The 22,538-nt window shown below is 25.4% G+C and overlaps 3 protein-coding genes across 3 annotated transcripts; 2 read left to right on the top strand and 1 right to left on the bottom strand.

The window, feature by feature from the left end:
- Nucleotides 1–3,104: 3,104 nt before the first annotated feature.
- Nucleotides 3,105–5,781, top strand: LOC112595948 (upstream stimulatory factor 2). The gene is made up of 6 exons (XM_025341364.1): nucleotides 3,105–3,264; nucleotides 3,382–3,605; nucleotides 3,668–3,789; nucleotides 3,970–4,104; nucleotides 4,569–4,747; nucleotides 5,578–5,781. The coding sequence occupies exons 1-6, from the start codon at nucleotides 3,224–3,226 to the stop codon at nucleotides 5,606–5,608; spliced, it is 732 nt and encodes a 243-aa protein (XP_025197149.1). The 5' UTR covers nucleotides 3,105–3,223; the 3' UTR covers nucleotides 5,609–5,781.
- A 2,747-nt stretch (nucleotides 5,782–8,528) lies between these two features.
- Nucleotides 8,529–12,066, top strand: LOC112591153 (short-chain specific acyl-CoA dehydrogenase, mitochondrial). The gene is made up of 9 exons (XM_025334868.1): nucleotides 8,529–8,646; nucleotides 8,744–8,910; nucleotides 9,606–9,715; nucleotides 9,804–9,955; nucleotides 10,798–10,986; nucleotides 11,066–11,209; nucleotides 11,271–11,398; nucleotides 11,545–11,640; nucleotides 11,702–12,066. Exons 1-9 carry the CDS (start codon nucleotides 8,607–8,609, stop codon nucleotides 11,915–11,917), a joined length of 1,242 nt encoding a protein of 413 aa, XP_025190653.1. The 5' UTR covers nucleotides 8,529–8,606; the 3' UTR covers nucleotides 11,918–12,066.
- Nucleotides 12,067–14,257: 2,191 nt separating this feature from the next.
- Nucleotides 14,258–20,616, bottom strand: LOC112604402 (malate dehydrogenase, mitochondrial). Its single transcript, XM_025353431.1, has 7 exons — nucleotides 20,350–20,616; nucleotides 19,822–20,019; nucleotides 18,562–18,729; nucleotides 15,773–15,898; nucleotides 15,562–15,699; nucleotides 15,282–15,473; nucleotides 14,258–14,599 (listed from the first exon to the last, which is right to left on the bottom strand). Exons 1-7 carry the CDS (start codon nucleotides 20,407–20,409, stop codon nucleotides 14,468–14,470), a joined length of 1,014 nt encoding a protein of 337 aa, XP_025209216.1. The 5' UTR covers nucleotides 20,410–20,616; the 3' UTR covers nucleotides 14,258–14,467.
- Nucleotides 20,617–22,538: the final 1,922 nt, after the last annotated feature.

Raw genomic sequence — 22,538 nt, forward strand, 5'->3', positions numbered from 1 at the left:
GAGTTAGCGTATTAAAACCCTATGTGCACTGAGCTGACGGCGGTAGTTTTTAAAAGTGATGCGTAACCAGTTCAAAATCGACTTTGCAAGTTTGGCGATCATTGTAATGGCCTTATGCAAAGGACCGAAAATACCGTTGCCGTTCCATAATTTTCGACAAAATCGAATGGGTCTTGAGTAAAATTGTGACACCGCGAATATCTACTAATCACGACCCCGCACATAACTTCCCACAATACATTCATTTCGCGAATTAAAGTTGATGGAATCAGCTCACGAGCTCTACAGAATCTATAGTATAGATTGTTAAGTATCGAAATATAACGTAAATTTCAAACACATAAAAGTGTCGGGTCAGATACTAAAACGATGTTATTTCTCACCCAGCACTTTTGTCAATGGTTTGGGATGTTACAGTGCGAAGTTTTCGATACTTAACAATTTAACATCAAATTTGTAGAGCACGGTCCGCTGATTACGATTCCGGTTTCAAATTTTTGCGGAAATGAATACCGTGGATGTTTTCTGGCGGGGAAGTTTGGCGGGCGTGGGGTCGTAAATATTACGTAAATTCGCGAGATGTGTAAATTTTAGCCCCCCCACAACCCACTGACTCCGATAAAGCCAGCATTTTCGCCGATCACTTAGCTAACGCTTTCAAACCACATAATATCACCCCAAATAAAATTCATACTCAAAATATTACTAGATTTCTTGATTCCCCTCTCCCTATGGCCCTCCCTGCCAAACGTACTAGCCCGGGTGAAATTCAATACATCATCCGCAAACTCCCAACCAAAAAAGCCCCTGGGCACGACCTAATAAGCAACTTAGTTGTCAAACACCTCCCTGAAAAATCTATCATTCTTTTAGCACTAATTTTCAACTCTATGTTTCGTTTATCCTACTTCCCTACAGCCTAGAAACACTCAAACATAATCTTAATCCCAAAACCGGACAAACCGCCTGATGTCCCGTCTTCCTATAGACCAATATCTCTCCTCCCCACATTCGCAAAAATTTTTGAAAAAATACTCCTCAAAAGGCTACTTCCACTATCAGACAAATTCAACATCATCCCAAACCACCAATTTGGATTCAGGTCCAAGCACTCCACCATCCACCAGCTCCACCGCACTGTCGACTTAATCTCTACCAGCATGGAATCTAAACTTTACTGTGCGGCTGTACTCCTTGACGTGGCGCAGGCCTTCGACAAGGTGTGGCACGAAGGACTTCTCTTCAAACTCAAAAAATTCCTCCCTGCCTCATACTACCTACTTTTAAAATCATACCTCGAAAATCGCACCTTCAGTGTTCGCGTTAATAACAGCTACTCGTCAAACTTCCAAATACTAGCTGGAGTCCCTCAAGGAAGTGACATTGCTCCCTTCTTATACTCTATATTCGCCCACGACACTCCGACCTCTCCTCATACATCACTGGGTACATATGCTGACGACACGATAATCCTGGCTTCAAACCATGACCCCCAGGTATTATCTCTCCGGCTTCAAAATCACCTCAACTCGATTCAACGATGGTCAAACCGCTGGAAGATCAAAATTAACGACGCTAAATCATCCTTTATCACCTTCTCTCTTAGACCAGGCGACTGCCCCTCCGTATCGTTTAATAATAACCAAATCCCAGTCACCCCGACAATAAGATACCTAGGTTTGATCTTTGACAGGCGCCTCACATGGGCCCAACACCTTAAAATAAAAAGAAAAACAATCAACTCCAGACTTCATTTACTCCGCCCACTTCTTAGATCCAAGACATCTTTAAAAAATAAACTATTAATATACAAATCCATCATCAGACCTGTTTGGTCCTATGGCATCCAGATTTGGGGCTCTGCCAAACCCTCCAACACGAGAACAATCCAGGCATTCCAGTCTATCTGTCTAAGGCAAATTGTCTCTGCTTCATGGTTCATCTCAAATAATAATCTCCACAAAGACCTAAATATCCCTTCGCTCTCTCAATTAACAAAATCTCACTACGTCTCCTTTCATTCCAAGTTAAACCAACATTACAATCCATTAATAAAACGCATATCCTCTCTAACAATCCCTGATAACCCCCTGATACGTTTAAAACGCTCCTGGCCTAGAGACCTTCTAATTTAATCTGTCGGGTGGCACTACTGAGTGCCCTCCCCCATCTGTTATTCACGCTATTATGTAAATACTTTATCAATATTACTTATTGTACAAAATTGCTGTATAGATTGTAATTATATTTTATAAATAAAAAAAAAAAAAAAAGATGTTTTATGACAAAAATTGCTGATATTTATATTTTTAATGGGTATTTTATATCAGCTTTAAGACCAACCTAAAATAAATCTATTGTATTCATTTTTAGGCATTTTAACCACAAAAAAAAACTTTTAACAGTATAAAGTATAAATTGAAAATATTTAGAAAATTATATCACTTAAAGAAAACTTAATTTTTTTGAAATTCTAGTAAGAAAAACTGATAAAGAATCATGTAGTATATTTTCAAGTCAATTTTTTTTAAACAACGACACTCGATTTACACATCAATATTTGTACTTGGTAGGTACCAAAAATTCAGCTTAATAAACATTTTACCCAATACTTATAGTTAGTTAATAGTTATGCCTAGTACCTACATAGTTTTAGCAACTATAAACATAATTACATCTATTAGCTATTATGAAATATGAATTAACAAACAACTCCAAGTCATAACTTAAAAATTAACTTCATGCAAGAAAATGAGTAAGTAATAGACAAATACAAATACATTAAATATTATATTAATTGATAGACAAGAAAAAAAGAATAGAGTGCAGAATGAATACTGAATAGTGACTAATGAGTGACGACTGGAAAATATTTAAAATTTAAATTAGTTATTACCGATTTATGTGAAATGAGTAAATGACACAGTCTTAAGTTATTATTTATTTTACGCCTGTTGTTTCATTCATGTTTAATTGTATTCCTCCATGATAAAATTACATGTGGTGTGATTTCTTATCAATATTATCAACTTGAAATTAGCTAAATATTTATGTTTTAACTTTTAAAGATTATCTTATTTGAAAAGTAATTTTTATTTTATTTTTCATTATTACTATATTTATTCTGTCTTTAACCCTTATCCCTTATGTTTATAGTTTCTCAAATTTTATATTGATATTTAATTTGTATCATTTAAGTTTATAGTAAAATTTGATTGAAATTATGTCTATTAAAATGTCGGATAATGATTCACTAAATGTTGGGTAAATTATATTTAATTTATTAAGAACTTATTTAAAATATTTGCCTTGGCTTTGAAAACATAAACTTTTCAAATAATATTTGAAAGTTAATATAAATAATTTTTATTTGTATTATAGTAATACTTATAAAGTGGCAAACAATGGTCAACTTATTAAACTAGAATCAAATATTCTTGGTGCACAAACTCTAATTGTAACTGATGATGATGGATCTCTTGAGTCTGTTGATGAACAACCTACTGCTGCCGTCATAGAAAACGGAAATGTAACTGGAATTGTTATGAGTAAAACAAACGACACAAACATTACACAATATGAACTTAGACCAAACAATAATGCTAGTAAGCAGTCTAAATATTTAGCATTAAGTTTGAAAATTTTTTATTTCTTTATTTTTTTGTAGCTCAATTTTTTGTTGTTCAACCAATTAATGATTTATTTACTACTACAACAACTGTTAAAAGACCAATTGTACCACTTAATAGTGAAGTATCCAGAAAACGAGTAGATCGCACTGTTGTAACAGTAAGTAATTAAAAATGAATTTTATTTTCAAAGTATTTTAATATCTTATCATTAATTATGTTGAAATAAATATTCAATTTTTTTTCTTAATCATAACATTATTTTAAAGTCTATGTCAAATTATAAACTTTAAATTCATATTGTTGATAAATAAATTAAAATATATGATAATGTTTAAAGAGAGATGCTAAAAGACGATTGACACATAATGAAGTAGAACGTCGAAGACGTGATAAAATAAATCAATGGATAATGTATATGAGCAAAATTATACCAGATTGTGCTGAAGAAAACAAAACTAACTATGATAACCAGGTAAAATATTAAATACTTTTGTATAATATATTTATCAAATAAGCTTTTTTAAGATATGATTATCAAACTAATAATAATAATAAAATTAAAGGTAGTTTGTGCATTACATGCAACTTAAATGAGTAAATGCATGTCTTGTTTTCATTATATGTATAAATAAAGGTGTTTAAGAGTAATTAAGATAATAAAATTGCCTTAATTACTCTTAATATAGTATAATTGTGTATTAATATCTTCATTTTTAGATTAAAAAAAAAATCATAATTTTATTTAATCATAAGTTATACTATATTTGTCAAATATAATATTTATTATTAGTCTACTTTGGAATTGAAATATAAATTCTTCTTAATAGTTAAAATTAAGTTTGTTATAATTTTATAATTTAACTTAAGCATTATTCATTTATTTATTAATTACCATTTTATATTAATAATTAGTATAAATTTTTTTTTTTTTTCTAGAGTAAAGGAGGAATTTTAGCAAAAGCATGCGATTATATTAATGAATTAAAATCAACTAATCAAAGATTGATGGATTGTGTAAAACAAATGGAGGCTGTTAATAGACATAATGATGAACTAAGGATGGAAAATGAAGAACTAAGAGGAATTTTATCACAACATGGATTATTATCTGAAAGGTGATTTTTAATTTTTGTTAATATTTCAATAATTATAGGCTGAAAGTATATGAGCAATTTAAATGTATAAGTAAATGATTAATATAACATGTGTTGGGATATAAATTTAAATTTAATTAAAACCTAGAATATTGCCTACTATATAATATTTTCAGTTAATGACATTAATGTCTAAATTTAGATTGGCATTGGTAAATTCTAGAGTATCTAAAATAGTTTGATTAAACTCTACAAAATCATTATAATTTGGGTTTTAAAAAATAAATAAATGTAAACTTAAAGATAAACAGTATATTATGATAAAAATCTGAAATTAAAAAAATAAAGTGAATGTTATACATATATTTAACAGTTAGTTTTGATCTGAATAAGACTAGCAGAAGTTATAGCTTAATAAGTATATGCTAAATAATAAAATGACCAAATAAAATATAATGAATGTCAAAATAGTCAAATGTTCTACTAATTTTGTTTTAAAAATATATTATTTCTATATAATATACTATTCATTATATGTTTTTTTTTTTGTATTTTGAACCTTGAGTTTTTATCATAATAAATTTATTAAAATTTACCAATTCTCGTTTGTAAAAACTTGAGTTACAATAATTTTTTGGAGTTTGATCAGATTACTTTGTATATCCTAGAACTTTTTAACATGTACTGGTAAAAGCCTGAAATTTGGAGATTTTAGTAATTATTCATAAGAAAACGTTTATAATCCTATATTGTAACAAAAAAGAAAATCATCACTTTCAATCCCTTTAACATAAGAAAAATGTTATAAGTAATTGAAATTATATGAATTAATATTATTATTATGATTTTAGTTTTGTTTCTAGAGATGGCGATTCTTCATGAGAATTATTAGAAGTTATAAATTACGTTAAACTGATTTAAACTTCATATTTGTTACTATATTTAAAATTCATAATACTGAAGAGACCAATGTTTAACTATCATGTTTACAATTTTAAATGTTTTCAATAATATAAAAATAAATAAGGGCTATTTGGAATATTAAATATATTATTGTATTATTGATAGCTGACTTTTAATTAAATTTAACTATCATTTTAGATCAAATACTAAAAACAAAACAATATTTTAGGTTATAAGTAATTTATTATTAATTATTAATATACTTTAGTGACTACTATGTATTGTACTTAACTTCTATAATTTATTTAATACAATATTTAACTGAAGATTACTATACTAAGTTAAGAATACATAAAAGGCGTGTTTGTATTGAACTAAATTTTAGATTTCTGTTAGGTTGAAAATTCAGCTTGTTTAGTGACTACTAAACTGCACCTAACTTGAGATGTAGAGTTTAAATTAAATTAAATTAACACCTTAAATAGTTTTTGATCTTGAAAAATTCAAGGAAACTAAAATGTCATCTAAAAATAAATATTGTAAGTTAATTTAACTGTTTAATGAAATATAGTTTTTATTTTACCTAGATAAAAGTTCAGAACATAATTTTACATTTAATAAAAGTATGCAAGATAATTTTTTTTTTTATTGAAAAATTTAAATTAAAAAATTATCTGGCTTAAAAATTTTTAATTAAAAACTAGCGATTAGATTTTTATTCTTAATTTTACAGAATTGTAGTGATTATAAGAACTTGAAATTTTTTTTTATATATAACATAAATAATTTTTATTGAGTACCTCGATTTTTTATTGATTTATTGACTATTTATAAATCTATAACTATATTTTACAGTTTAGGTTATTGGAATCATTTTTTCATAAAATCTTTTATATCATTAATCAATTTCTGTATTATTGATAATATAATAACACTTTTCAGAAGCTATTTTTATTAATTATATATTTTTACTGTATAATAAATAAAGATGTATATTATTTTAAAATAGCCTTCATATTATCAAATTTAAAATTTATGTACAAGGGTTATCTTTTTTTTTTTTAGTACTAATTGTGGTAAATTTATTGTTTTGTGTTTTTGTTATATAGTTTTTAATTATTTATAAGAAAAATGTTGAATGGAATTACATGTGGTTTTTTTTGTATATATTAATTTATGTGTGGTTATTACTATTTTATTTTCTTGAATATAAAGCAGAATTTAAAAAAAATAAAAATTTGTTTTAGTTTTTCAATTTTTAACCCTTTGCCCCAACATTTTATTTTCATCAAATAATGTACAATAATTATTGGTTAACAATAATATTAAATTTCAAACCATGTATTTCACTTTCAAATGGTATGGAGGCTATGTTAATTCTCTTAAACATTATGGCCCAAGTCATCCACTTGTCATTTCCTATTCATGTAATAATGTTAATGATTGTGATTTGTCTGATTTACCGTGGTTATAGTGTAATATTATACTTAAACAAACTGCATTGATAGTTTAATGTTTAATGTAATGTACACAATTTAAATGAATTCCTTGAATTTAAAATTGTGAGAAAGAAAATTATCATATTATGTATTAATATTCTCTTGATGTCAAATGTCAAACTATTGCTATATCCGACATAGGTACTACTTATTTTTAACTGTTTGAGGTAGATTTAATTAATTTGGACTGGGATTTGAATTTGCCACAGTATATGTTTTTTCAGTATTATTTCAATAATATTTTTGTTTTGCATTTTTGACAAATCTAATTTTATAGAGCATTTTTCAAGTTGTAAGAATATTTTTTACGGTTTATTTTTGAAACGAACGTAATTAATTATTCTACTACAAAATATGGAAATGAAATATTTGTTCATTTTTATTATAAAAACCGGCATATCGGTTCATGTCAGGTTGTCCGAGAGTTTCTGAGTGGGGTAGTAATGTAGTATCGATCATTCGGACAAGACATAGGTTCAAGGTTGTGGAACTCGTAGATAGAAGATACCAAGATCGTACGCGTTTTACGTATAATATGATATAAGTTACTGTATCAATTATCTAATTATTATTTAATCATTTTCTGATACCTATCTTAAAAATTTTTTCTGAAAAATATTCACCACTGTACAACACGTTTCCGTCGTAGCCTCGTAGGTACTTATTTTATTATAGTCGTTACAATAATAATTTTTAAATGTATTTTTATTAGGTAATTTTTTGAAATTTATTTAGGCATCTTTTAACCCCAAAGCCCTCTTCTAATCATGTGTTGTAACGTTGACGCGTAAAAAGAAAACAACTATAGGTAAGCAGGTACGTGGTAAGGAGGATGGATTTATAAGACGTTTTAACATGACCCATGACAGTGTCGAAAAACCAAATATTTCTTAAAAACATTTCTTAGGTTATTACTAATTAAATTCATAATGTACAGTTTATTCAACATTTTTTTTCTCAAATTCATTTTGTATGAAAAATTTAAAATTATAATCGTCAAACTCAAAGCCAACCCTAATTGCGGGCTGTTATTCGTGATAAAACCGAACGGAAATTATTAAAAGGCACGAACATTTAACGCTTTTTATTACTACTAGAGTGCAGCCGTGATTTTCATTATTTTTTTTTTCTAAACAAAATGCACAGATGGAAATGGAATAGTATTATGTTCACAGAAATGTTGTCCGAATAATTATTATTAATTGGTAGTTGGTACTGCACTACGTCGTTCTTGCATAAGTGACTAGTTCAGCCAGTCGACTTATACCTACGAGGCTACGAGTGTTTTTTTTAAATTAGATCATTTTCACGTCTATATATGTCCTCACTCGTCGTATATTATTACTATAATAATTAACTAACGTATTTTAATTACTACTTTTTTTCATAGAAACGATTTCTTGTAGTTATTTTGTTAATTTATAATTTTCGAAAATTGTTATTAGTTTGTTTGAATCAAAAAAAAAAAAAAAATCACTATGTCGACCTTAAAATTATCTTCTCTTTTAACAAACTCAGGTAAATCATATCATTTTTTTTTTTTCATAATATTTATTAATCGAGCTAATGTTGAATAGAGTAATGTAAAATAATAATATATTTTTGCATTATGTAGGGATGAGGTTTTCTCTGAATGGTGTCATGAAAAGGTCGATAGCCTCTTTGTCATCCTTGTCAGAGACTCATCGATTGCTGTATAAAACTTGTAGAGATTTTGCAGAAGGAGAGTTAAAACCTGTTGCAGCCAAAGTGGACAAAGAACATTTATTTCCCGAAAAACAGGTCTGTGACTTGTGATAAATATTTGACTTAAAAGTATAATATTATAAGTGATGTAGGTATAATGAATCTTTAGCATTGATAAATGTGGTAGAATGTGGTAAATTGATACTCACAATTTAATAGTAATTAAATTTATATGGAAATAATTTTGCACTTTACATTTATAATACAAAGTTCATGTGGATAGTGGACTATTTGATAAATACCTTTGTTTTGAAATTATATTATTTGTGTTGATCTATTATCTATATAATAATAAAAATGGAATTAAAGGCACATATGCAATTGAAATACATTGTATATAGTCATTTTATTATATGCATTACTTATGCTTGTTTAATGAATATAATATGATAAATAAGTGTACTATATTATGTATCCTACCAAATGATTATGGTTTGTATTATGTCAATGTTAAAAATAAATTTTATCATTAAATTCAAAGAGTATTAGGTATTAAATTACTTATACAATATTGCAAAGTTATTTGCTTACTATATAAGACAAGATAAGTGTAATAGATTAATATATATTATAAATATCTTTGATTAAAGTTTAGAATAATATTAACTTGGTATGTATGATATTATTAGCAAATTGTAATAAGTTTATAATGATCAAACATTTTATTTTACTTGTCATGTTTAAAATGTGTACTCACCTATATTGTTAAAAAATTTTTTTATTTATTTCAGATTAAAGAAATGGGAGAATTGGGTTTAATGGCAATTGATATTCCAGAGTCATTGGGTGGTACTGGTCTTGACTATTTGGCATATGCTATTGCAATGGAAGAAATTTCAAGGTACATTAAAAATACATAAAAAATAATTTACTTCTTAGTACCTCTTTCAATTATTTAAATATTAATATTTTTTATTTTTATTTTTTAGAGGTTGTGCTTCTGCTGGTGTTATTATGAGTGTAAATAACTCTTTGTACCTTGGTCCAATTAATAAATTTGGAAATGATAAACAAAAGGAAGAGTATATCAGACCTTTTACAAGTGGTGAAAAAATTGGATGTTTTGGTCTTAGCGAACCAGGTAAATAAAACATTTATTGTTCAATAATTAATACATAGTATACTCCAGAAAAAGACTAGTTTCTATATAAATAAATGATTCATTATGTATAAACAATAATATTTTATGATTTATTTAATTTTATTGTTAAATAATTTAATCACTTGATATATATGCTTATTAATAAAATTAAACAATAGGTATAAAATAAGAATAATAATTATTTGGATCATATTTCAGGTTAATAGTTCAACCTATTACAAAAAAAATAAAATATTAATTATTAATTACTAAAACTAATACTCATTTAGATTAAAAATAACCTTTAATGACTTGTTTATCATTCTTAATTTAATGTATTACTTATATTATCTATAATTGAATAATATTTGATTTAAAACGTTACTCTTTTATCAAACATCAATAAAATTTATACAATGTTATAGGATCTTAATCATAGATTTAAATAATGTATAACATGTGTACAATACAGAGGAATTTTTCTCTTTAATTGCAGAATTTGATTAAAATTCAATGATATATGTTTGTTCTATATATTTTTTTTTAATTGCAGCTATTAAGTAAAGTTTTATCTATATGACTATATAATAATGACAAAGAATCTAAAGGCATTAATCTGTATCAAAAATAATTTATTCATGAATAATAGTTTTATGTAACGTAATTAGCAGCAATATAATATAAACAGAAATGCATTATTGTTTCATTTAGTCACTACAAATGTTTTAATTGATTGAAATATTAATAACAATTAGGTAGTTGTAATTATTTTATTTTTGTCTATTAGTAATTCGGGTACAATAATTTGTATTATTTAATATGGTTTTAAATATTTTTTTAAGGTAATGGAAGTGATGCTGGTGCAGCTTCTACTATGGCAACTAAAACTGATTCAAAATGGATTTTAAATGGCACTAAATCATGGATTACTAATGCCCATGAAGCTAAAGCATCAGTCGTATTCGCAACTACCGATAAAGCTAAAAAACACAAAGGAATTAGCGCATTTTTAGTTAAAAGAGAATATCCAGGTAAAAATAATATTTTAAGCATAATATAAATTAAAAGATTTAGAAATGTATGATATGATAAATTAAAATTTACTCTTAGGGTTTTCATTGGGTAAAAAAGAAGATAAACTTGGCATACGAGGTTCGTCTACTAGTAATTTAATTTTTGAAGATTGTTCAATTCCAGAAGAAAACATCCTTGGTGAACCTGGTATGGGTTTCAAAATTGCAATGATGACTTTAGGTATTTTTTTTTTTCATTTTTTTTTTTTCAATTCTTTTCTAAAATAAGTGTATTATTTTAGATGCTGGTCGTATCGGGATCGCTTCTCAAGCTCTAGGAATAGCGCAAGCATCACTTGACGTTGCTGTTGAATATGCAACCAAAAGAATAGCATTTGGTGCTCCTATATCTAAACTGCAAAGTATTCAGGTATTAATAATTTTTTGTAGTTGATTAAAATTTAATTAGTATTTAGATTATAGTACCTACTGTTTTAAAATTTGTACCTTATCATATTTTGTTTTTAGTTAAACTCTGTATATTAATGAAAAAAATATTTAAATATTCTTTTTTAGAATAAAATTGCTGATATGTCTTTGCGAGTAGAAAGTGCAAGATTGTTGACATGGAGAGCAGCTGTTTTAAAAGATGAACACAAGCCATTTACAAAGGTTCATATATTTTATTTTATTTGTTAGATTTATCAATTTAAAAATGATTTTTCCTCTGTAGGAAGCAGCAATGGCCAAATTAGCTGCGTCTGAAGCAGCAACGTTCAATGCACATCAGTGTATTCAAGTGTTGGGTGGTATGGGTTATGTTTCTGATATGCCTGCTGAACGGCACTACCGCGATGCTCGGATAACAGAGATTTATGAAGGAACGTCTGAAATACAAAAGCTTGTGATAGCTGGAAATGTATTCAAAGAGTATAGCAGCTCTTCATGAGTTATTAGTCATAAGTATTAATTCTGATACACTATTACCAAATAATTCAAGTGTATATTTTACAATCTACTGATGATGTTTAGACTGAATTTTTCAAATTTATAAGTATACTTATGGAAGTGTAAATTATACCTATTGAAATATCCAAACATAATATATTATGATTGTTTTAACTCTTTAATTGTTAAATCCTTATGGTATATTTTATATACTGTTATAAATTCATAACAGATTTTTATGATTTGTGTATAATTAAAATAAAATAAATTAAGGTATAAAATATTATTTGATTCAATATATTAAATAATTAAAATTATATTTTTTAATGAAGTATAATTTTATAAATGAGAATTTTGTTTGATAAACTTATATTTTTTTAAGATAAATAAATCTATTCAAATGATGTAAAATATAATTTGTCATGTATAATTTTTTGTTTCAACAATTTACTAATTTAGTATCCGGATTAATTTCTAGCCATTAAGGTACTTACAAAAAATATCAATATATAGATTAGTATTTTAGATAATTTCATCATTGAAAATTTAACAATAGTTGAAATTAAAAAAGAAAAAGAGTAATTATTATTAAAGATAATGTATTATTCTTAAAATGAAGGCAATATAACTTTTATTTTGAATTTATTATAATTATTGCAATTGAAAAAGAACAGTATTATTTTTATTTTGTTTTCAAGCACTGGAGAATATGACTTGTTAAGCATTGTTTCTATTTTCCATAAATAGTTACTTGCATCAGTTGCATCCATAATTGCATTCATGGGATGAAAAAATATTTTTTATAACATTAACAACTAACTTGATGAAAAAATAGTGAGAAGGTTTTAGGAACTTCAAGTATCCTATTAAAATTATAAGGCAGAATATTTACTATATCATTGTGTTTGAATAATCTAGATACTATTTACAAGAACATATTGGCATTACCTGAAGGCTGTAAACTGTAGTGTTGAAAAATCATAAAATCCATTGGTAGAGTAAGAGTATATTATAAAATATAATAATAATTTACAACATATTAATTTAATAATATATACTAAGTGGAGAGTTCGCATTACTAATTTTTAAGCTAACTGTATTATACACTTTTAACAGTACATATATATTTATTTTATCATATTCTTATACGTTTTACACACAGTAAATTAGTTTTGTTTTTAATTATTTAAATCATTTAAGTTCATGTTCATTGTGTATTTTTAATCATTTGATTATCCTTACCCCTAGGTCCTAATATTTGTAAAATTTCGGACTGAAAATTTAATTTTACTGTTTTAAACAGAATTTTGATTCTTGCTACTGCAGTTTTAATGGAAAAAGAAATGAATATAATTTTTTAATACAACAACAAAATACTTTTTACTGACAACAATGTTTGAAAATTAATAGAAAGAAATTATAATTCAATATAATTTAAATTTAAAAATGCTGGAAATACTTATATTTTTTAGTAGCTGGCATATTATTTTTGTTTTATAGACCGTAGTGCAGACATGTTCAAATTGTAGTGCTCACTAGTACATTTGTGATGCACATTGTGTGTCGTATTGCACTTAATAGGGCCTGCTAGGTCCTAATTAGTATGGAAAATTGACACACCAATACAATGTATTAATACCTCTTTAATTTGTTTATTTATGCCACCAGGCCACGTTCAATATTGTTTAATTAATATGGAAAGTAAACAAAGTTATTCTGTAAAAAACAATATTAAACGGGACTTAAGACTTCCTCTCAATATTTAAAGATTTAATTATACCTGTGCGACTGTTAGAATTATTGTTTTAGAGTTTGTATTTTGATTAAGAATTCAATACAACATAGTGTTTACTTAGTACAAGCACTCTACGCCATGCTAACCAATTATCTTCCTTTTAATCAATGCGATAACAGTTTTTAATAGTGGTTTTTAGATTGTAGTCTGAAACACTTATTCTATGGAATCATTGCTCACTATCTGTAGTTCAGGCTGAGGATATATAACATATGAGTTCAATGACGGGGCACACACCAGAGAATCAGAGAATATATTAATATTTAGAGTTTATATTACCTTAATTATTTTCAAAGACTTATTGTAAGATATATTGTATATATAAAAAAAATAAAATAAAACTAGGAATAAATTATTATTTTGAAATTTTTTCACCAGGGGAATTTGTACACTTGACTAAGTTCTTCTGAACTAGAATATCTCTACAATTTTTTTCTACAGTTACAGTGATAGAAATACAAAAAAAAAACAACTCATTGTAATAGCATTTTTATAGTTTTATTAACTAGCATTTATTGTGACACTTAGTTTATAATATATAATTAAATAACAAATCATATGTCTAATGCTTATAATTTGATTTAGAATAAAATCTAAGATCTTGTACATAATATTCAGTAAACATTAAGTGTTGTCATGTAGAAATATAACGAAGAGAGGACATGTTATCAATTTAAATACTTTTAAGTAGCAGTACATGCTTGTAAATAAATAATTCAATGAATCGGGATTAATGTAATCTAGTTATAATGACATTTATTTGTAGTTCTTGCCAAAATCTGCTCCTTTCTTAATGTTGGAAGCCAATTCAGGTAAGGCTGCCTTTAATAGATCTTTTTCAAAATCTGAGAGATTACCCATGCCAAAGTTTTTTTCAATTCCATTTTTCTAAAAAAAATATATATAAAAAAAAAAAAAAATTAAAAACGAGTATTGTTAATTTTTAAGTTAACTAAAAAAGGATTGAATATTTAAAATTAATAGTAAAGTTATTTTAAATTGCAAGAGTACAGAATATTTTTTATATATACTGAAATTGTAGGGTTCTATTTTTAATTAAATTAGTTTATTATATAGTAATTAATAGGTCTAAAAAAAAAAATTCAATAATTCAATAAATAAAAATTTTAAACTAAAAAGGTGCCTTAATTTTTTACTATTAAAGTATTTAAGAACTTCAAGATATTTATAGTTTTTACTTTATATTTTCAATAAAAATGTGGAGTAAAGACGTGTAAAAAAAAAAATTCAAATCAAGCATGCAATATTTACCCAACTTTAAAATTATTTGACATAAATAATTGAGAAATAAGTAAGTTGAATCACAAATTGTTTTATTCTTTTATGATTATATTTTTATAAGCACAGAAAAAATAAAATTGTGTAAAAGTTATGCATATATAAATATGCAATATTGCAATTATGTTAGATTTTGATTTTAATAGTATTTGATTAAATTTAATATCAACTACTCTTTATAATAGTTAGCCATAATTATGTTATCATAATTCATAGCCTTGAAAGATAAATTTTTGTAAAATATAAAAACTACAATATAAGCATTAATTACCCCAATAAGAACTGGTGTACTGAAGTATGGCGAATCGGTTACTGTCGACTCTACGAATGAGCATTCTATGACATTTGGTTCACCAAGAATTGCTCTACACATAGAAGTTGTAAATTTGGCGCCTGCATATGCCATAGACAGAGTTGCAGAACCTGCTCCAGCTTTAGCTTGTACAACTTCAGTACCAGCTTCCTGAAAAAAAAAATAATGATGATTATACTTTATTATAAAAATTAAACACAGAAGTTTAATTAAAAAAAAAAAAAAAAACATTTATTACTTGAATGCGTTTTGTAAGCTTCACGAGCACGTCATGGTCAAATTTCACTTGAGGTGTACATTGAGATATTAAGGGAATTATTGTTGGTCCGGAATGTCCACCAATTACAGGAACATTGACATCGGTAGCATTAAGACCCTAATAAAGTAAATATTTATTTATGTATTACATAAAATATATATTATCAATGTTATCAATAGACAATACTTACTTTAAGTTCAGCAATAAATCTATTAGATCGGACAATATCTAAAGTGGTAACACCAAATAACCTTTTTGGATCATAAACATTAAGCTTCTTCAATATTTCCGCAGCAGCTGGTACAGCACTGTTGACCTTAATAAAATATATAATTTAACATATTAAAACCTCACAGTAACTTATATTCACAAATAATAAAGAAAATTAAGTATAAATTAATAATGAATTAGTATTATCTATAATTTGAACATGACTGAAATGATAATTAAATATCTATAAAATCTAGAACAAAGAATCTAAAATTGTACTTGGATATCAAACATTGTGTATCAGAATATGCAACAATGGCAATAAACTGGATCAGTAGCTAATAATACTATAAGAGTATTGGTTGATTTTTATAATAAATTAATAAATTAATTAACATTCTCCTAAGTCTTAGAATTGTTTAATGCTTCTAACTCTGAATTAGTAACATTTTCACAAATCAATTAAAGTAATAACTATGACTTTGGATTGCTGAGTAGGTATTTATTTATAAAAGACATTTTGAGAATAATGTAAGTTTAAATTTTAAACAAAGAGCAGAACCAATTTTGCATTGTTAGTTTTTAATATGAGAGTAAATTTATCTATAACAAAGGTAAGAATGTTATCTAAGTTGCCTTATTGCCTTTTATTTTATTTTACATAGTTAAATTTGAAACTATCAGAAAAAGATAGTAACATAAAATTTATTTTTACTGAATTCATATTTTGATAAGTTATACATTGTTTGCACAGCTGAGACAAAATATGTAGGGTTACCATCCGACATCTTACTAAGCAATACACTATTTGTTGACCTAAGCAAAAGTACTTTGAAATTTGAACGTATTAATTAATATTATATACAATAAATAATATTAGAACAATAGTATTGATAACATATAATTAAATTAAGTAACTTTTCTAAAGCATCACCATTGGTAAGTTTTCGCAAACAAAATGTATGGGAAGGTTATAACTATAAAAATGACTATACAAATAGATTCTTATCTTCTGATATAAAACCATCTTTTAAAGTAAGTATTTTAAGTTAACATTAATTAATATAAAAAAATAAAATAGCAAACATCATTCTAACTAATTTTCATCTCGAGAGTAATTTTATTCAACATAAAAGTATAATGTGTACATTATATAACATATTAATATTATAAGTGACTTTAGATTCTCAATGTGAAAAAAGTGCACAATCATCAACTTTATGGCATGTATTTACCATGGAAAGAGGAATTAAAAGTTAATGACAGAAAAGAATTGAAGGAAATACAATTATAATATGTAACTTCACCAAGAAATGCTTTAAGTATTGCTCAAAATAATATTGATTGGCGTAAGACAAATAGATCGAGATTTGAAATTGGTTCTTGTTTTTCAAAATGTCCTGAATATGCACACAAAAATTCAAGTACAGATGGAGATATATCAAATTTATATCATATAAGGTAGATTTTAAATTTTAATATACAAATATATTTATAGCATTTATAATTTGCAAAGGGTTTATAAAGAAAATAGAAGTGTTAGATGTCAACCATGACTTGGATGTACCAACAAAATATGAAAATGATACTACTTTGAGTTTTTCAGGTAAAGTATATTTTGTTAAATATGATGACAACACATTTTACCCAGAATTTATTGTTTATTATTAAAAGTAAAAATAAAGATTAAAAATATTAATATTTAAAAGTACTCAACAAATTAGTTTTTTTTCGAGAACTTCTTAAAATTTTCACACGATTAGAAGAAAATGTTGATAAGTAAATCTAAATTAAATATTTAGAATACAAAATAGTAATTTAAATAAAAACAAAAGTTTTGGTTTTTAGTAATTGTTATGTTGAGTATACATAAAATTCAAAAATAATACATTACATTTATTACTAAATATATTATAATAATTATTACTAAAAATCCAGTCCTAATTATTTTGAAAAAAAAAGAATTATTTATATTTTTAAATGAACACAGATTTCAATTGTTTGAAAAAGGTTAGAAAATTAAGTTTTTTTCTATTTATTTTGTAATAATTAATTTTTATTTGCCTGATTTATTTAAATAAACTATATTTATTATTATTATTTAACTCAAAACTAAACCATTATATAAATTGATCACAAAATTACTTTCTTGTTATATATATATTAATACCTAAAACCTACAATATGTTTATTGCGTATACTTACATTCAATAGCAAATTTTAATATTTTATTCTATACATTCATCAAGAAAAAAAATTTAAAAAAGATGTTTATTACTTTTTTAAGCAACACATAGATTTGATCTTTAGGCTTAATTATCAATATTGGAAAAGTTTAAGGTAGAATAATAGTGGTTCATTTCTAAAGTAGGTATTAATTAATCAATACAACAATAATTCTATGTGTTTTTTGTTTTATACTATACATTACATTCTTAACGTGGGTCTAAGAATTAGGTGGTTAAATAATGTCATTGATAATATACCTATTTATTTAGTTAGTTTAATATTCAATATAAATTATATACCTCACAGTATGCTAACATTTTTAAATAACATTGCTCTTATAGTTATATAAAAAAAAGATGATACATAGTAAAATTTATTTGAAATCAATAAATAACTTATTAACAAATAAATTATTATAAAAAAGATGTTTAATGTTGCCTAATGAAATGAATATTTTAGGTATTAGTTTATTACTTCCCAATAAATTAAACATTTAACGAAATATTCAATATAAATAGTCCTATGTATAAATGTACTTACGGGGTTTGATATAATTCCAACAAGAGCATGAGGACTGACTTGTCCAATAACTTTAATAATATCGCATACAATTGAAATATTTGTATTGAACAAATCATCTCGTGTCATACCAGGTTTACGAGGTATTCCCGCTGGGATAATAACTACATCAGTATCAGCAACTGCATCCTGAAAAATGCAAACACATAAAATTACATTAAAATAAAATATTAAATTAAAAAGGGATATTAATAAAACAAGTTAAAAATAAATTATACCAATTTTAAAGATTAATATCTTAATATCTAACACGATTTAGGAAGTAAAACAATTGGCAATCAAAACTTTTCCTTGAAACATATAATGATTTATTTTTAGAATTCATAAAATTTGTTACTGCCAAGAAAATAAACATATTGGCAATAATATAAATAAAATCTAAGGGCAATGTATTATAATATATACTATACAATATATTTCTTATTATCTCATACACACAATTTGTTAATAATTAAATTATTATACAATAAATTAGAAATAAAAAATTTATTTTTGAACAATAAAATGCTTATTAAATATACATAAAAAAAGTAATGAGCTATAAAATATTATTTATGCAATTTTAAAGACACATACCCGATAAACACAGCATTTAACATTTAGTTTACTAAAAATATAATTATTCAGAAAACTTACTGATGAGTATTTAATTTTTGAGTATTACTTATTTTTACAATAAAATAAAATAAAAATATTTTTAAATGATTTAGATACATCACATGTCAACATTTATTTTTTTTCATGTTATAATTTAATTTTAAATTTTAGTTAAATCATTTAAATATTTAGTTTTATAATAGCATATACCTAAGGATTATTAACATATATATTGTTTTTTTAGTTAATATCGATTTAACAACTTTTACATAATGTAAAATTATATAACGTTATCAATAGAGCTATCTACAGTTCATAAAAGGTTAAATATGATTAGGGATGGAATTTATGAATTTAAAATTTGATTAAACATAGATTAGTTTTGAATTAATTGAACATTAATATAAAAACGTTAATTTTTATTTTTTGATATTTTATAAGTACTTATGGATATCAAATTATTCTGGATGTTATTAATTATAAAGGTGTATATTTTACAAATTTATGACTGTACATTTTTCTTTTGTACTTGTTTTTTTTAAATTGGATGATTTATTGATTGAATTAATGAACACTAATTATTAACTGTCAACTAAATACTACTTAATTCATACTTATACATACTTTTAAGTTGTCTAACCCAACGTGACTGGTTACATTTGAATTAGTATCCATATGACTTAGATCAGCAACCACGCCTGGAGTTACTGGCGCAATATCATAAATTGCTAAATCGGTAATGAGTGGACTTTGTTTTAACAATAAGGACAAGGGTTGGCCGATGCCGCCAGAACCTCCACATACTGTTACTTTCAAACCTTTCTATAAATATTAAATACAAACCAAATGTATAAAACAAATATTACTTAATTTTAGAAAAATAAAGAATTTTAAAATAATAAAATATTAACCACAATTGCAATTTTCTAACCAAGACAGAAGACTTTTTTGAAGTACATAATAAATTGAAGTTAATTAAAAATGACATTGTAATTAACAAATAGGGTCAAAATTAAAAAAAAATACATTTACCCGCAATATATAAAGAATCACACAAATTTTATTGTTTTTAATCAATAGTTAATACGATAATATAATATTTGATTTTTATAAAATATGTATGATATCGTTGTAAAAAATGTATTTTATTACCTTTGAAGAATACTGTCTAGCTCCTTGGTTAATGATGTTCTTAAATACTTTGGAAAACATTTTTAATCGTAAGACGGAATTGAAGAGTAATAACAAAAAATATAATTAATAATAAAAGGTAACTGCCAGGAGAAGTAGTGTTGTGGGTAGTTGTAGTAATAATAAGCTACAGCACAATAGTCGGAACGGTTATAGACTGTTTGAGGCTTGAGGTAGTCTTGTGAGTACGTCAAACCACAATCGGCACGAAAACGAAAAAGAAAGAATGATAGAAGGATGGTCGGCTTCTATATTTTCCTTATCAACAATGGCGTTTGACGTATGACGACATAACATCTGTACAATCGCTCTCTAGTAACTAGTTCACTAACTGTTCTCATCACAATAGTACTATCACAGGACGGTACTATTACAGTTCGATTATTATATTCTGTAGTTCAATGATGTGAAAATGTGAAATACTAAACAACTGAACTTATAACTTAAGTATTATCCGATTACAAAGTATAAATTAGTAAGTATAAACCTTAGTATAAACCAAGATGTATTTATTTATATACATAATATTTTTTTTATTTATCGATAAATATATGTACACTCGTCCAGATGGCGTAGTTATCCATTGTCTCTGTCGACAGTGATTGTCGCCGCTGGGTGAGTTAGAGATAAAAAAAAAATCTAAAATGTATAGACCTTATACTCTGGTCTCTGAGTATAAGGTCTATGCTAAAATTTCGTAATCGTTCAATGATTAAGCTGAGATGTTAGAAGCGTGCGCAATTCAACGAATTCGACCAAAGAACCTTGTCGATTAAAATAAAATTGTTCTATAAGTCGAAGTTTCTTTATTTAATTAGGGCATAAGTTAACCTATCCATATAATATTCTGTTTCGGAATATGAATTTAAAAATGTATGTTATCGTGAACAAAAATATGAAATTTAATAAAAATAACTATAATAATTCTATATCTTGTCAGATGACACTGTTGAGAGCCTTGCTATCTCATTGTAAATATATTTTGTTTCAAAAATGAAATGTTTTACTATGATATTAAACTATGAAAAATATTAAAATGACATTCAGAAACTTTAAAATTACCTAATAAGTGTTTTTATTGATTGTAGATACTTAAATAGTTAGGTGAGTGAAATGACTTTATGATGTGACTGATGTGAAAAGTTTTTTATATCCTCATTGTCAACCATACTCATTAGTCATGATACAAGCACGGGATAGATAATAATTACTTTAGATAATTTTCTACGATATAAATAATAGATCATGATCCATAAGGATTGATTGGTTCAATATGTTATCTACTGCTACCTTTTTTGTTCAGTATTTTATCTACCGTAACGTTTTTATCTACCATGTATTTTTTAAATTTAATTTAATACAAAATATTATTAAAAAACGAGATATTATATAAATTTTTATTTAAATACAAAATGTATTACATGAATTAATACAATTTTCGTGTTTAAAAATATCATGTCTTAATATATATGTAGATAATAGGTACACATTTTAAAAAAATACAAAAAAGTTAGGTATTTAGTTAGACGTTAACAGGTAATAGAGTTGTTGGTATATTGTAATCTAAATTACGATTTGTTTACATTAAGGGTAAAAACTTCTGAGTCCCTAAAGTACAGCGACTGTAAACAATTTCCATAAATGTGATTATTTTATTTAACTTCAGAACAATTAGAGATATTATTTAAACAATTCTTTAAACTCTTGTTGTCTTTTATTATTATTTTTAATTTTAACTTATTGTCAGCCGTATACGAGCAGTATTAAACTGTACCAAACTTAAAAATCGATAGAATCATGAGTTTTATGTAGATAGCTAATAAATTGAACTGAAAAAATACGGTAGATAACATTGTTAAATATAGATATAGGTACAATGCCTATATAATAAACAATAGACATATCATTATCATATCTACTATAATCTAAAGGCTTAATTTTAAAACCGCGGTCGTAATTAAAAAATATACCTATTAGATAATATTCTTAATATGCATTATAAATATTTTTAAAATTATTTTTAATTACCTTTCAATGAAATTTAAATATACAAAAAATACGTAAATTGTATGCAATATTGGGAAAGTCATTTATTTTTTATAATTAAGATACATTAAGAATATGAATTACTTTTCAAAACTGTGATTAAA

Source organism: Melanaphis sacchari, unplaced genomic scaffold (genome assembly GCF_002803265.2).
Source record: "Melanaphis sacchari strain LSU unplaced genomic scaffold, SCAv2.0 Contig0_pilon_pilon, whole genome shotgun sequence".
Lineage (NCBI taxonomy): Eukaryota > Metazoa > Arthropoda > Insecta > Hemiptera > Aphididae > Melanaphis > Melanaphis sacchari.